At 45.5% G+C, this 15,508-nt stretch overlaps 1 protein-coding gene across 2 annotated transcripts in view; it reads left to right on the plus strand.

Annotated features, from left to right (window-relative positions):
* dync2h1 (dynein cytoplasmic 2 heavy chain 1) overlaps nt 1-15,508 on the plus strand; it is a 413,286-nt gene that overhangs the window by 155,243 nt on the left and 242,535 nt on the right. For both annotated transcript variants that reach the window (XM_033022666.1, XM_033022665.1), the window contains exons 49-52: nt 1,640-1,770; nt 2,282-2,530; nt 9,064-9,172; nt 10,733-10,846. In XM_033022666.1, the coding sequence (XP_032878557.1) occupies nt 1,640-1,770; nt 2,282-2,530; nt 9,064-9,172; nt 10,733-10,846 (603 nt within the window). The remainder of the gene's footprint in view (nt 1-1,639; nt 1,771-2,281; nt 2,531-9,063; nt 9,173-10,732; nt 10,847-15,508) is intronic.

The following is a 15,508-nucleotide window of genomic DNA, read 5'->3' on the forward strand; positions in this document are numbered from 1 at the left end:
AGGACTGTAGTGTGGATGGGGAAGAGCTGGGGTCACATGGTTTGAGGGGAATGGGGAAGACCCAGTGGAACAGCCACTGAGGTTACCAGTGTTGGGGGGACTAGCATTAGGACCCAGCGCAGTCAAACCTAGGGGAGTGGGAATCTGCAGCGTGGAAACCAAAGATTCTAGAGGAGCTCCTCTAGTATCTTTGGTGAAAACTTCAGGCCCGGTGCTGAGTCCAGGCTGCAGGTAAGGCGATGGCTGCTGGAGGGCGGTGGAGTGGCGAGGGTCGATAGGCAAAGCGTGGGAGGTCCCGGTGGGCGGATGGTCGGTGGGGCGGCGAGGCTTGATGGGTCCGGTGCGGCGGCGAGGTGGGTAGGCCCCAGGAGCGGCGGCGAGGTGGGTCGGCCCGGTGCGGCGGCGAATTGGGTAGGCCCCCAGTGCGGCGGCGAGGTGGGTAGGCCCCAGGTGCGGCGGCGACATGGGTAGGCCCCAGGTGCGGCGGCGACATGGGTAGGCCCCAGGTGCGGCGGCGAGGTTCGGCGGAGGAAAAGGGTTAAATATACCTTATACCTTTTGCTTTGTCCTGCACTTCCAATGATCCAAGGATCTGTGGAGCTAATTCCTCTCCACAACGAATATACACCTCACCTGCATTTTAACCCCCCCCCCCCCCCCTCCCCCCCACACCACCAAAGCCTCTGGAATCGCAAGCACAGCGCCACCGATGGTAGGTTTTGTAACAACGCCACTATGTCACAGCGCCACAGATGGTAGGTTTTGTAACAACGCCACTATCTCAAAAGTTTTATACACCTTGGTGGAGCGAGCAGAGGCCCCCCTAGATCTCGAGGCCCTAAGCTTAAGCTTGTCTAGCTTATACGTAAAGCCGGCCCTGGAAAGTGGTGTTGAGGCCAAGAATGGATCACACATTTTTATAGACACGAAAAGCTGGAGTAACTCAGCGGGGCAGGCAGCATCTCTCTGGAGAGAAGGAATGGGTGACGTTTCGGGTCGACACACTTCTTCAGACTGAGCCTCAACCCGAAAAGTCACCCATTCCATCTTTCCAGAGATGCTACCTGTCCCGCTGAGTTACTCCAGCTTTTTGTGTTTAAACCAGCATCTGCAGTTCCTTCACACATTGTAATATTGAGTAACAGAACATTTCCAGAGATTGATTGGTCTACACCTGCTCCTGTTTCTTACGTTCCAAGGTGCATTCTTAAAAGTGTATTACATGCAATCACCTTGAAAATGTACTTGAAGAGTAGTTCAAACTCAGGGCATTAGGGCTTACTTCAGTTTCTATCATATTGGATTTTAGTTGTCATCTTATGCCTATGACCAGTTCTGCCTTGGATAAGGATAGATATTTGCATGTCAGTGTTGAATGATAATATTTTATCTGTATGTATCACTTTAAAGAGGCTTTGTTAAATTGTAGGCTTCTATGTGTATTTTTGTATGTTCTAAAATGGTGGGTGAAACAGGACTTTCACCCTTATTTTGAAATGCCACTTAATTCTAGATACCACTGCTATGAGAAATAACTCACAGTTCAAGTACCATATGGAGAGATGTATACATTAAATACTCAAGTAATTTTTTTTAGAATAAGTTTGTTACAAATTCTGATTTTTATTTTTGTGTGAAGATTCATTTTATGTAACTTGGGGAGCTTGGCATGACGCTGGTTCAGTGACTGCCCCGGACCAGCCATTACCTCCATATGGAAAGATGCTGGGGAAGTTAAATTCCTCTGACTTGAAGGATGTTATCCAAAAGGTACTGTTTTTTTCTACCAATAACCTATTTGTACTGCGTTTCATTATTTAATAGCACTTTTAAAATGTTACAGTTAAAGAAGCAATGCATTTGTGAAGTCTTAAGGAGAGAGAGAGAGAGAGAGAGAGTGTTCTCCCTCCCCCCTCCTCCCTCCTCCCTCCCCACCTCCCTCTCCCTCGTCTCCAAGGTTCAGTCCCATCCATTTACCACCGGGTTCCTGCCAGCAGCGCCGCCATCTTTGAGGAGGGTGGCCCTGGCCCTCCCTCGGATAAAGAGTGGGGATGGCGCGGCACAAATCATACTGATAGGATGAAAATTATATAAATATATACGAATCACTGGTAAATCAAAAACTGAAAATCCTCAACCCAGATTTATTATTGATGTATTTAATCTAATAGTAATCCATATAACTTTAATGCCTCTCGTAGCTGCTGCATGTTGTGTAATACATTGGGATTCTATAGAATCCAATTTTATTTACAATTAACCTTCTGATCTTTTTGAATAGGGCATTGTTCAGTATGGAAGAGACAACAGGGAGATGGATATCTTGCTTTTCCATGAGGTTTTGGATTACATGGCAAGAATAGACCGAGTGCTGAGTTGTCCAGGAGGCTCATTACTACTAGCAGGACAAAGTGGTGTAGGTCGTAGGACGGTCACTTGTGTAGTCAGCCACATGCACGGAGCAATATTATTTACACCAAAGATTTCCAGAGGTTATGAGATCAAACAGTTCAAAAATGATTTAAAACATGTAAGTACAGGAATATTATTCATTCAATTAAGTACCAGACATATGTTGTCCGAAAATATATGTAAATAATGTTGTGCTTACCATGTGGACTGATGCGTATAGGTTTACAATTGTGGTGTTACTCATTTGTTTTTAAGTCATTGTAGGCAATTGACATTTAAGCATGTTGAATCAATATCATAATACACAGAGACATGTTGTACGACCTATGTTACTATTGAACAATTATTTATTGTATAAAAAGAAAGGTTGAACTTTTAACTTTGATCAACTTTTAACTTTTCTGTTTATTCCCCTTTGGAAAGTTCAACAATCAATCCAATGGTGTCTTCTGAGTATAGATGATGTCACTTATAAAGTGGGTGTAATGACATCCATATCCTTTTATCTTACTGTCAGCAGCAATCAAATATTCTCATTCAAGAGAAAAAAAACTTCTGTTTGTTGATCATATCGCTTCCATTTCAATATGATCCTGTTAATTTAATTGAAGCTAATCTTTTTCCAGTTCTTTTGATTGAAAATGCAAAATAGATTGTACTTCTCCAAGTGGGTTTTTTTGTTATTAGAGTGTTATTCATGGCATTTAGTCTGTACTTTCCTCAATTTCTTCTTCACATTTCTTGCTTTAACAAAGAGGAACACAATTCCTCTTTTGTTATAAAATATCTCTGCAACACTGCAATCCCTTCTCAATCTTGTAAGCTAAGCCTTTACGTCTTAGACACCAATGCTGTGAAGAAAGGTTTCTTACCATTCTATCTTATCTATCCCTCATAATTTTGTACATTTATATAAGGTCTCCCTTCAGCCTATTAAATCTCTCCTCATACTGTAACTTAAACATTCTAACCAGACAGCCTCCTGGCGAATCTCCTCTCTACTATAAAACGCACCCTTCCAATTGTACTGACCAGACCTGCATACAATATCCCAGCTGTGATCTAATCTATGTTTTAGGAATTAGGGAAACAGATAGGAGATTCTGTGGCAGCAAACAAGACTCCAAGATGCTGTGTTGCCTTCCTGGTGCCAGGGTCCAGGATGTCTCCAAGCAGCTGCCAGACATTCTCAAGAGGTGGAGTGAGTAGCTAGAAGTCATCGCGCATGTTGGCACAAAGTTCATAGGTAGGAAAAGGGATGGGGTCCTACAGACTGAATACAGGGAGTTAAGCAAAATTTAAAATGCAGGACCTCAAAGATATACAATCTCCAGATTGCTCTGTGCTAGTGAGGGTAAGAAGAGGAAGAAAGGACAGGTGAATGCATGACTGAAGAGTTTGTGCAGGGGGCAGGGATTCAGATTTTTGCACCATTGACATCTCTTTTGGGCCTGTGACTAGTGGTGTGCCTCAAGGATTGGTGCTGGGCCCATTGCTGATTGTAGTGTAAATTAACAATTTAGATGAGAAAGTGCAAGGCATGATTTGTAAGTTTGCGGATGACGTTAAAGTAGGTGATATCATAGTGAAGAGAATTATCAAAAATTACAGCAGTTTCTTGATCAGCTAGACAAGTGGGCTGAAAAAATGGCAAAGGAAATTCACTACAGATAAGTGTGAGGTGAGCACGCTTTGATAGGAAGTACACAGATGTGCCTTCCCGAGCCCCCATTCGCCGTGATGGTATTACAGTCACAGAGGCCGACGTCAGAAGATCCTTCGGGGGGTGAACCCTCGGAAAGCGCCTGGACCTGATGGTATACCCGGCCGTGTTCTAAAAACCCTGTGCAGACCAACTGGCTGGAGTTTTTACGGACATTTTCAACCTCTCACTTCTGAGGTCTGAGGTTCCCACCTGTTTTAAAAGGGCATCAATAATACCGGTGCCCAAGAAGAGCAAGGTGACGTGTCTCAATGAATATCGACCAGTGGCACTAACGTCTGTGGTGATGAAGTGCTTTGAGAGGTCGCTTACCGCCACAACAGATCAATGGTGATGCAATCTCACTGGCTCTCCACTCCGCTCTGGACCACTTGGACAACAGAAACTCATATGTCGGGCTATTCATTGACTACAGCTCGGCGTTCAACACCATCATCCCCTCCAAGCTGGTTACCAAACTCTCAGATCTGAGTCTCTGTGGATCCCTCTGCAATTGGATCCTCGACTTCCTCATCCACAGTCCACAGTCTGTCCGTATTGGTGGAAATGGCAAAGGAAATTCACTACAGATAAGTGTGATAAGCCTCGATAACAATCAGCACGGGAGCACCTCAAGGCTGCGTGCTTAGCCTCCTGCTGTACTCACTCTATACTCATGACTGTGTAGTTAGACATAGTGCGAACTCCATCATCAAGTTCGCCGACAACACTACTGTTGTGGGACGAATCACTGATGGTGACGAGTCAGAGTCTCGACCGATTGACCAAATGGTGCCAGCACAATAACCTGGCACTCAACACCAGCAAAATCAAGGAACTGATTGTGGACTTTGGAAGGGGTAGGATAGGGACCAACAATCCTCTTTATATCAACGGGACGATGGTGGAAAGGGTCAAGAACTTCAAATTCCTGGGCGTGCATTTTTCCGAAGATCTTTCCTGGTCCCAGCACATTGATGCAATTATAAAGAAAGCACATCAGTGCCTCTACTTCCTGATAAGATTACGGAGAATCGGTTTGTCAAGGAGGACTCTCTTGAACTTCTACAGGTGCACAGTTGAGAGCATACTGGCTGGTTGCATCGTGGCTTGGTTCCGCAACTTGAGTGTTCAGGAGCAGAAAAGAATGCAGAAAGTTGTGACCACTGCCTCGTCCATCATCGGTTCTGACCTCCCCACCATCGAAGGGATCTATCGCAGTCCCTGCCTCAAAAAGGCTGCCAACATCATCAAGGATCCACACCATCCTGGCCACACACTCATCTCTCTGCTGCCATCAGGTAGAAGGTACAGGAGCCTGAAATCTGGTACATCCAGGTTCAGGAACAGCTGCTTCCCCATAGCCATCAGGCGAATAAACTCGTCATCAAACAAACTCTGAACTGTAGCAGCCTATTGCACTTTATCTGTTTATTTATGTGTATATATATGGTCTATGCTATATAGACACACTGAACTGTTCTGTATTAATGCTTACAATACTCTGTTGTGCTGCAGCAAGTAAGAATTTCATTGTCCTATCTGGGACACATGACAATAAACTCTCTTGACTTGACTTGACTTGTATTTTGGGAAGTCAAACCAGAGAAACCTTCACAGTGAATGATAGGACTCTGGGAAGTGTTGTACAGCAAAGAAACCCAGGAGTACAGGTGCACAATTCCCTGAAAGTGGTGTTACGGGTAGATGGTGTTGTAAAGAATGTTTTTAGTACTTTGACCTTCATCAATCAAAGTATTGAGTAGAGAAGTTGGGTCGTTCTGTTACAGTTGTACAAGACGTTGGTGAGGCCTCATTTGGGGTATTGTTTTCAATTTGGTCAACCTGCTATAGGAAGGATGTTAAGCTGGAAAGAGTGTAGAAAGTATATACAAGGATGTTGCCAGGACTTGAAGGCTTGTTGCGTAAAGAAAGTTTGGACTTTACTGCTTGGGGCGCAGGAGGCTAAGAGGTGATCTGATGGTGGTCCATAAAATCATGATGGGAATAGAAAGGGTGAATGCACAAAGTATTTCACAAGGGAAACAGAGTGAAGAACCAGAGAAAACTTTTAAGGTGAGAGGGGAAAGATTTAATAGGAACCTGGGAGACACCTTTTTTTGTCAGAGGGTGGTGGATATGAGCTGCCAGAGGAAACAATTGAGGCAGGATTAATAACAGCATATAAAATACACTTGCCAGATACATGTTTAGGACAGGTTTAGAGGGATAAGGACCAAATGCAGGCAAATGAGACTAGCTTGGGTTGGGCAAGTACGAGTCGGTTGACATGTATGAGTTGAGCAGAAGGGGTTAATTCCATTCTATATCACTATGTCTACCTTTTTTTGTAATTCTATGCTGGTTAATAAAGGGAAACATCCTGTTTGCTTTCTTCACCACCCTCTCTACTTGTGCTCCCACATTTGGGCATCTTTGGACTGTTATGCAAAGGTCCCACTGTTCCTCAATACGCTCCAGGTTATTTATGATCACAAGATATCAGTTTGACTGCCAACCTTAATGCTATCGCCGAAAAATGTTCAAATCCTATGAATATATTAAAAACAAAATACCTTGGAAATTGTCACAACATTCTTATTAATAAAGCAAACAGATGAAGAGTGTAGTATTTTCATCTGGTTAGCAAGAGTTTTTAAGAAAGTTCTAGTTCACTTTTACATTAATAATCATGTATTGTGTATAATCTTAAATTAGCTGAGTCAAAACATTTTTGTCCCAACCTTTGTAATGAGGGTTGGCATTGCTCTCAACATCCTAATATGGATTTTGAAGTTTGCCTGGTGGACTCTGTATTTTGCATTTCAATCAAAGTGTTTATTTGTTACGTTTTTTCATCGTGAAACTTTGTATAATGGCAATCTTTACGACGTTCTCAAAGTCTAACTTGGATACCCATTACTCCTCGGGGATGGAGGTATATTTTATGCATTCACGACACACTTAAGATAGAAAAAACGAATCATCCAAATGTTGTTTCATGATTAATTGGTCTTTTATTATGTAGTACATAGCAAAGAAATAATCCGTCACTTTCCGTTCTTAATCGCTGATCCATTCATGTCATATAAATCATACAAAGGTTTCTTCTTATAAAAGTATGTCTCATTAACGGGTGTATGTGTGAATGAATGGTAAAAAACTGTATTCTCACCATCCTTCCGAGACCCAACTGACTCCTAATCAATGAGTGCGCTAGTCTCCTCGAGAAATAGACACACCCTTTCTACATATCAAATCTCACCTACAAAAATACAGACAGATAATATACAGACAAAAATACAGACAAATACAGACTAAAGCCCCTGTCCCACTTGGGCGACCTCCACCGCAACCTCTGGCGAATTTGCCCGCGACCTATAGTAGCGGCAAGGTCGCCACGAGGTCGTAGGAGGTCTTCGTCACTCTCCTTCATGGTCGAGAGTGGTATCCACGTAGTCGAGGCTTCAGCTAGGTCGTGACATATTTTTCAAGACACTACCTTCACCAGGCAGCAGGAGGGGGACCTTGAGGAATAGGTCGCCGTGGGAAAAATTGATATTTTTTTAGTCGTAGGTCTAGTCGAAGCCGGTCGTAGTAGGTCGTGATGGTAGTCGAAGGTGGTCGAAGGTAGTCGAAGGTAATAGCTCCGGGGTGAAAAAAGGTCAGTAGGAAAAAAAAGGTAATTTAAACAGCAGAACGTCACCTCTTTCACTCCCAGGCATGTTCATTCATAGCTGGAGAGTTTTTTGGAGAGGAGACTTGTGCTTTAGAGATGGCACCAAAAAGGCAGCAGCGCAGGGGGAGGGCATAAGCCTAAAAAAAACGTGCCATGCAGGTGTTGCCCGCCCAGGAGGTGATAGTGCAGGAGGAGGTAGCCCTGCATGAGAGACCCCTGGAGGAGGAGACCAGGGTGGTACTATATGTCCCCACCACCACCCCATCCCTCACTGCCTCATTTGAAGGCAGCAAAGCAGCCTTTTCTCCTGTGTCTGACACAGCATCAGAGGCAGATGCCCCATTGGTGGTGAGGGAGGGCTGGAGGAAGGTTATGCCCTACACCTTCACCAGGCAGCAGGAGGGGGACTTTGAAGAATGGTTCCAGCAGAATGCCATCCTGTACGAAAAGGAAAATGAGGGATACTGGGACAGGGACAAGAATGGCATGCTTGCCATCCACTGCCCCACATGTGTGCTTAAAGTTCCATCTTTTGTCAAAGCCCAGCGCCACTCTCTTCCAGTCATCTGGTGTACTGGGACAGTCCATCACATCATCTCCATTCACCCATTGAGACATCTTCTTGTGCTTCCTCTTCACCCTTGCTCTTCCCCTTCTGCTTTTCTTAAAATACTTTTTTTATGATAAAAAATGCAGACATTACATCATTTTATCAGGTGACCATTTGAGCTGTAGACACGCGTCGCTAGTCGTTGTTGGTTTTCGGTGTGGTCCTCTGAGGTGGAAGGGGGTCGTGCTCATTCACGGACCAATTTGCCAGAGACCATCCTCGAGTAAAACGTACATGGTCGAAGCCAGTCTTCAACATAGTCGAAGGACGTCGAAGGACGTGTTCTTCATAGTCGAGGGAGGTCTTCAACAAAGACGTAGGAGGTCGTACACATAGTCGAGGAAGGTCCTAGGAGGTCGTAGGTCACCGCGACCTTGATTTTATTTTAGTCGCTTAAGGTCGCCAGAGGTCGCGGTGGAGGTCTCCCAAGTTGGACAGGCCCTTAAAATATTACAAATGTTAGACATGGTTATAGTATACTGACTTAAGCTTAATGGCTCCTACACTTTGGCTTTGGGATCCAGGAACACATTGTTCTGGGCATTAAATATGATCCCAGCATTGGAGTTTATGGTTTGGATTTCTGTGTGGTCATGGGGTGACCTGGTTTCACTATTTCTGATAAAAACTAAACTAAACTAAACTTCACTTTTTGTCCAGGTGATGCAGCTTTCAGGTCTTGATGGACATCAGGTAGTATTGGTCCTGGAGGACTACCAGTTTGTGCATGCTCAGTTCCTTGAGATGGTGAACAGCTTGCTATCTTCAGGTCCGTACCTAAGTTTCACTTAGATAAAATAATAAATGTAGTTCAGGACCCTTTGCATTATTGGATGTTGTGGTACCGAAGTAGCATTGCGCTGGCTTTGGTAAATATATCTAAGCCAAAAAATGGTATTCCCTTGTGTGTGTGGAGTTTGTATGTTCCCCTCTGATTTTATGGTCATCCCCCAGTTGCTCTGCTTTTCTCCCGCATTCCAATGACATGCTCTTAGGTTAATTGGATGTTGTAAATTATGGACAAGGTAGGTAGATGTGGGAGAATCAGTGGGTTATTAATGAGCATGTGAGAGAGGGTATGTTGCAAGAGTATGTGAGGGATGGAACTGGTGAGCTGGCTAAGAGGGCTGGCACACTCTCAATGAGCCAAATGGCCTTTTCTATGTTATAAGGAGATACGATTAATAACCTTGGTATCTTGTGAAATCTGTTACTGCAAGACAATGAAGGTTGATTATTCTAAACCTTTGATATAGAAAACATAGAAACATAGAAAATAGGTGCAGGAGTAGGCCATTCGGCCCTTCGAGCCTGCACCGCCATTCAATATGATCATGGCTGATCATCCAACTCAGTATCCTGTACCTGCCTTCTCTCCATACCCCCTGATACCTTTAGCCACAAGGGCCACATCTAACTCCCTCTTAAATATAGCCAATGAACTGGCCTCAACTACCTTCTGTGGCAGAGAATTCCAGAGATTCACCACTCTCTGTGTGAAAAATATTTTTCTCATCTCGGTCCTAAAAGATTTCCCCCTTATCCTTAAACTGCGACCCCTTGTTCTGGACTTCCTCAACATCGGGACCAATCTTCCTGCATCTAGCCTGTTCAACCCCTTTAGAATTTTGTAAGTTTCTATAAGATCCCCCCTCAATCTTCTAAATTCTAGCGAGTACAAGCCGAGTCTATCCAGTCTTTCTTCATATGAAAGTCCTGCCATCCCAGGAATCAGTCTGCTGAACCTTCTCTGTACTCCCTCTATGGCAAGAATGTCTTTCCTCAGATTAGGAGACCAAAACTGTACGCAATACTCCAGGTGTGGTCTCACCAAGACCAATATCTTAAATAACTTAAATTTGCTCTCTCTTTTGAGAACGAGAATAAATATCATTGTCATAAGATCCATTTACACTTGATCCCATGTCATCTCCTTTAGCTGCCCATAAAGTTCCATGTAGAATTAAATTTCCAAAGCAGAGGACTAAATTTGTCAACTGTTGTTCCAGCATTTGAGATTGTCTTTTTCTATTGTTTAAACCAATTATTTTCAAAAATCTAATTTCAGAAAATACAAAGAATACAGAGCATATGTTCACATATGAGGGGGAGGGGGGTAGAATTGTGATATTAGTTAGCACAGTAGCCTCTGTAATGCAAGGGAGGATCTTGCATGGCAGATACATTTTGTTTAGCATTCAATAGATGCAGACTGTTTAATTGTGTCTAACAAGTATAACTGAGCATTTACACTTCAATTGTGCAGAAATATCACTTGTGAAATGAATTGGTGCCTAATTCAGTGCTTTTACTTTTTTAATGATGTCAGGTGAAGTGCCAGGCTTGTATACACTTGAAGAACTGGAACCAATCCTGTCACCTTTAAAAGACCAGGCCTCACAGGATGGATTTCTTGGCCCTATCTTTAATTATTTTACATGTAGTAAGTAAAATATAAATCAATATAAAAGCAATATTTAGTTGTTGTTGTATGGACTAGCTACCCATAGTTTCTAATGTCACAATAGAAAATCATAAAATCAAATTCTAAAAATCTGATCATTTGTTCAATATCTATTTAATGCCTGTCAGGGTTAACCTTTTACTCATTCCTGGTTTATTCCATGTGTAATCTTCATTTCTACTAAATGTGGTTGATTTATCATGCCCACAGGACAATTAAGTGTGGCTGCATAAAAAGTATATGTGGAGGGTAAAACCCAATGACATGTATTGAATATCAATTCATGTAACTTGATTGTTGACTACAAAGCCACTCCCCTCTAACAAAACATATTGACTTAACTATCAATGAAACCTTTGACTATACGTTGACAATGCATCTTCCCACCCTTCATTCCATTCATCCAGTTTCCCTGGATCATTATATTTTTACCGAATGACACCTTCCACACCAATGCTTCTGAGATGTATTCCTTCACGTTAATCGTTGCTGTCACTCTTCTAAAAATTAATAGGGCTCCTGACCATATCTGTTCCATTTACCATAATACCTAATCTTTCTCACCCCCTCTCCTATTCAGCACAAGGATAGTGTTCACCTTGTCCTTACCTTCCACACCAACAGTCTCCACATTCAATGGGTTAACCTGCAGATCTGAAATAAAACATAAAAAAACAGGAAACACTTGGCTATTAAGGCTGCATCATTGGAGAGGGAAACGGTTAACATTTCAGGCCCAAGACCATGAGTTAGAAAATAATGAACCTACTTTTGCTCTATAACCTCTGTAAATACATTAATCCATGTTGTGCTAGTTACAGTTCTACCTTTTGTAATTTACTAAAACCTTCACCACTCTTTTTCACTTGGCTTCATCATCCTGTTTTGCCATTTGATTTCCTGCCTTCTACCCTTAGACAGCATTTCCTATTCCATGTTCTCTCCTTCTTGAACCTTCTCCTGTTTTGTCTAATGTTTTTAATTTCTGTGTCATCAATTCATCAATTTGCCTTGATATTTTGAAAATTTTGACGAAAGTATATTTAGTTGAAACCTCAAAATTCCAGGCAATATAGCCATTAAAAAAAATCTGCCCAGGTAATGCAATCTTTCATACCTTGTTATTAATAGTAAATTGAGTTTTGTAAATCTATAGCATAATTTTGATCATTTTATAATCCAGCACTCTAGATATAGAGATCACTAGACCAAGTGCAGACCCGTTGGGTCTGTTCCCCCAACGTGTGGTTGCGGGGGATGGGGGGGGGGGGGGGGCGGAATGCGGCCTCACACACACTAACTACCCCCCCTGCACACACGCTAACTACCCCCCTGGCGCGTCTAGAGAGGGGGGTGAGTAGAGAGTGACGGCAGAGAGAGAATGGGGCGAGACAGAGAGAAAGGGGCAGAGACAGAAGGGCAAGAGACAGAGGGAGAGGGGGGTGGAGGAGAGGTGGAGAGGGAGGGTGGGTGAGAGGGGAGGTTGGGGGAGGAGGGGTGAGAGATGGGAGGAGAGAGGGGGGGGAGAGAGAGGGAGAGAGTGGGGCTGAGAGGGAGGGGGAAGGGAGGGAACGGAGGGGGGAGGAGAGAGGAGGTGGGGAGAGAGGAGGTGGGGAGAGATGAGGAGAGGGAGATGAGGGGAGAGAGGTGGGGAGTGGGAAGGGAGGGGGTGGAGGGGAGAGGTGGTTGGAGGAGGAGAGGGGGTTGGAGGAGGGGAGAGGGGGTTGGAGGAGGGGAGAGAGTTGGATGGGAGACGGGGTTGGAGGAGGGGAGGGGGGTTGGAGGGGGGTAGGAGGAGGGGAGTGGAGGAGGGGAGAGGTGAGGGGGCAGAGGGGGAGTAGGGGAGGGGGCAGAGGGGGAGAGGGAGGGGGGGGCAGAGTGGGGAGGGGGGAAAGGGGGGGAAAGAGTGGGGAGTGGGAAGAGGGGAGGGAGGGTGAGGGGGAGGGTAGAGGGTCCCATCCATTCAACGTGCGGTTGCGGGGGGGAGGTTGCGCGTCACACACACTAACCACCACCACCCCCCCCCCCCCCACACACACACACTAACCACCCCCCCCCCCACACTAACCACCACCCCCACTCACAGTAACCACCATCCCCCCAACATATACTGTAGAAACATAGAAAATAGGTGCAGGAGTAGGCCATTCGGCCCTTCGAGCCTGCACTGCCATTCGATATGATCATGGCTGATCATCCAACTCAGTATCCCATCCCTGCCTTCTCTCCATACCCCCTGATCCCTTTAGCCACAAGGGCCACATCTAACTCCCTCTTAAATATAGCCAATGAACTGGCCTCAACTAGCACACACTAGCCACACCCCCAACACACACACTAACCACCCCCCAACACACACACATACACTAACCACACACCCGCCCCCCCCCCCCCCCCCCCAACACCCACACACACACTAACCACCCCCCTTGATATTATACTAATATTATTAATTGGCTCCTTTTACCCCATCCCTACCCTATCTCAAGGGGCAAAGAGAATGGGGCAAAGAGAAAGAGTGAGAGGGGGAGGGAGATGAGGGGAGAGAGGGGGGAAGGGAGATGAGGAGAGAGAGTTGGGGTGGAGGGAGGGGGAGATGGGATGGAGAAGGGGTGGAGAGGCAGGAATAGGATGGGGAGAGGGGGAGATGGAGAGGGGGGGATGTGTGAGAGGGGGATGGGGTGAGGGGGATGGGGTGAGGGGGATGGGGGAGAGAGTGGGGAGGGGGAGGGTGGAGGGGGAGAGAGGAGGGGGAGAGAGAGGAAGGGGAGCGAGAGAATGGGGGAGAGAGAGAAGTGGAGAGTGGAGGAAAGGCACGGGGGTGGAAGGGAGGGGGAGAGATCTTCCACCCGTCCCATTGTGATGTCATATGTAAATGAGATCCATTGTGATTGGCATCTGTGAGGTGGCACTGTGACTCATGCAGCAGTTTGATTTTAATTTTTTTTTATGTTTTGTGAACAATTTTATTCAAAATCTGGTGAAATAATTGACCAAATCTAGAGAGGAGTGGATTTCTGAAATCATAAGTTAAATCCCAACCGAAATATGTAAAAATGTTTGCGTCTGGTTTTCGAGGAAATACGTTTCAAAGGCAAAATGGCACACACCCACACACAGAGTTTTAAAAGTATACTAGACCAAGTGCAGACCCGTTGGGTCTGTTCCCCCAACGTGCGGTTGCGGTGGGGGGGGGGGGGGGGGGGGGGCGGCATGTGGCGTCACACACACTAACTACCACCCCGCACACACTCTTAACTACCCCCCTTGATATTATATTAATATTATTAATTTGCACCTTTTACCCCATAACCGCCCTATCCACTGACGCATAGCCCCCAACTCGCAGGCGCGTCTAGAGGGGGGGTGTGGGGGGCTGGGGTAGAGAGTGACGTCAGAGAGAGAATGCGGAGAGTCAGAAAGAAAGGGGCAGAGACAGAAGGGCAGGATACAGAGGGAGAGGGGGGTGGAGGGGAGGCGGAGAGGGTGGTGGGTGAGGGTGGGAGAGATGAGGAGAGAGTGAGGAGGGGGAGATGGGGAGAGAGTGGGGAGGGAGAAGGGAGAGAGAGGGGGAGGAGGTTGGGGGGAGGGGAAGAGAGCAGGGAGGTTGAAGGAGGAGACAGGGGGAAGGGGGTGGTAGAGGGGGAAAGTGGGTGAGGGGGTAGAGAGGGGTGGGGGAAGGGGAGGGGAGAGGGGAAGAGGGGGAGGTGAGAGGAGCGGGGTGGGGGAGAAGAGGGGAGGACGGGGAGAGGGGGGAGGGAGAGGTGGAGAGAGAGTGGAGGAGAGGAGAGGGAGAGAGTGGAGAGGAGGAGAGAGTGGAGAGGAAGAGAGAGGAGAGGGAGAGAGTGGAGGGGGAGAGAGAGGAGGGGAAGAGAGAGAAGGGGAGAGAGGGAGAGAGGAAGGGAGAGAGAGAGAAGGGGGGAGTGGGGAAAAGGCACGGGGGTGGAAGGGAGTGAGGGAGGGGGAGAGATCTTCCACCCGTCCCATTGTGATGGCATATGTAAATGAGATCCATTGTGATTAGACATCTGTGAGGTGGCACTGTGACTCATGCAGCAGTTTGATTTTAGTGGGACCACATGAACGTTCCAATCTCCCACCCCTGTCCCATTGTGATGTAATATATGTAAATGAGATCCATTGTGATTGGACATCTGTGAGGTGGCACTGTGACTCATGCAGCAGTTTGATTTTATAATGTTTTGATGTTTTGTGAACAATTTTATTCAAAATCTGGGGAACTAATTGACCAAATCTAGAGAGGTCAGATTGGTTTAATAAAAAAGTCAGGAAAATAATGTACCAAAGATACAGAGGTGTGGATTTCTAAACTCGCAAGGAAAATCTCTACTGAAATATGTAAAAATTTTACACACACACACACACACACACACACACACACACACACACACACACACACACACACACACACACACACACACACACACACACACAGTTTTAATAGATACATGATATGATAGATAGATATGATTGTTTCGGTATACCTTCTGCATTAGGTTCAGGACTTGACACTTCAATGATCTGTGTACATGGAGGTTTAAGTTTTGTGTCACCTTAAGGTTGTGCTTATTTATGGCTTACTTTATACGATGCCATGTGCGATCGACTACCATTCTAACT

The sequence above is a fragment of the Amblyraja radiata genome, chromosome 6 (assembly GCF_010909765.2).
Source record: "Amblyraja radiata isolate CabotCenter1 chromosome 6, sAmbRad1.1.pri, whole genome shotgun sequence".
NCBI classification, from domain to species: domain Eukaryota; kingdom Metazoa; phylum Chordata; class Chondrichthyes; order Rajiformes; family Rajidae; genus Amblyraja; species Amblyraja radiata.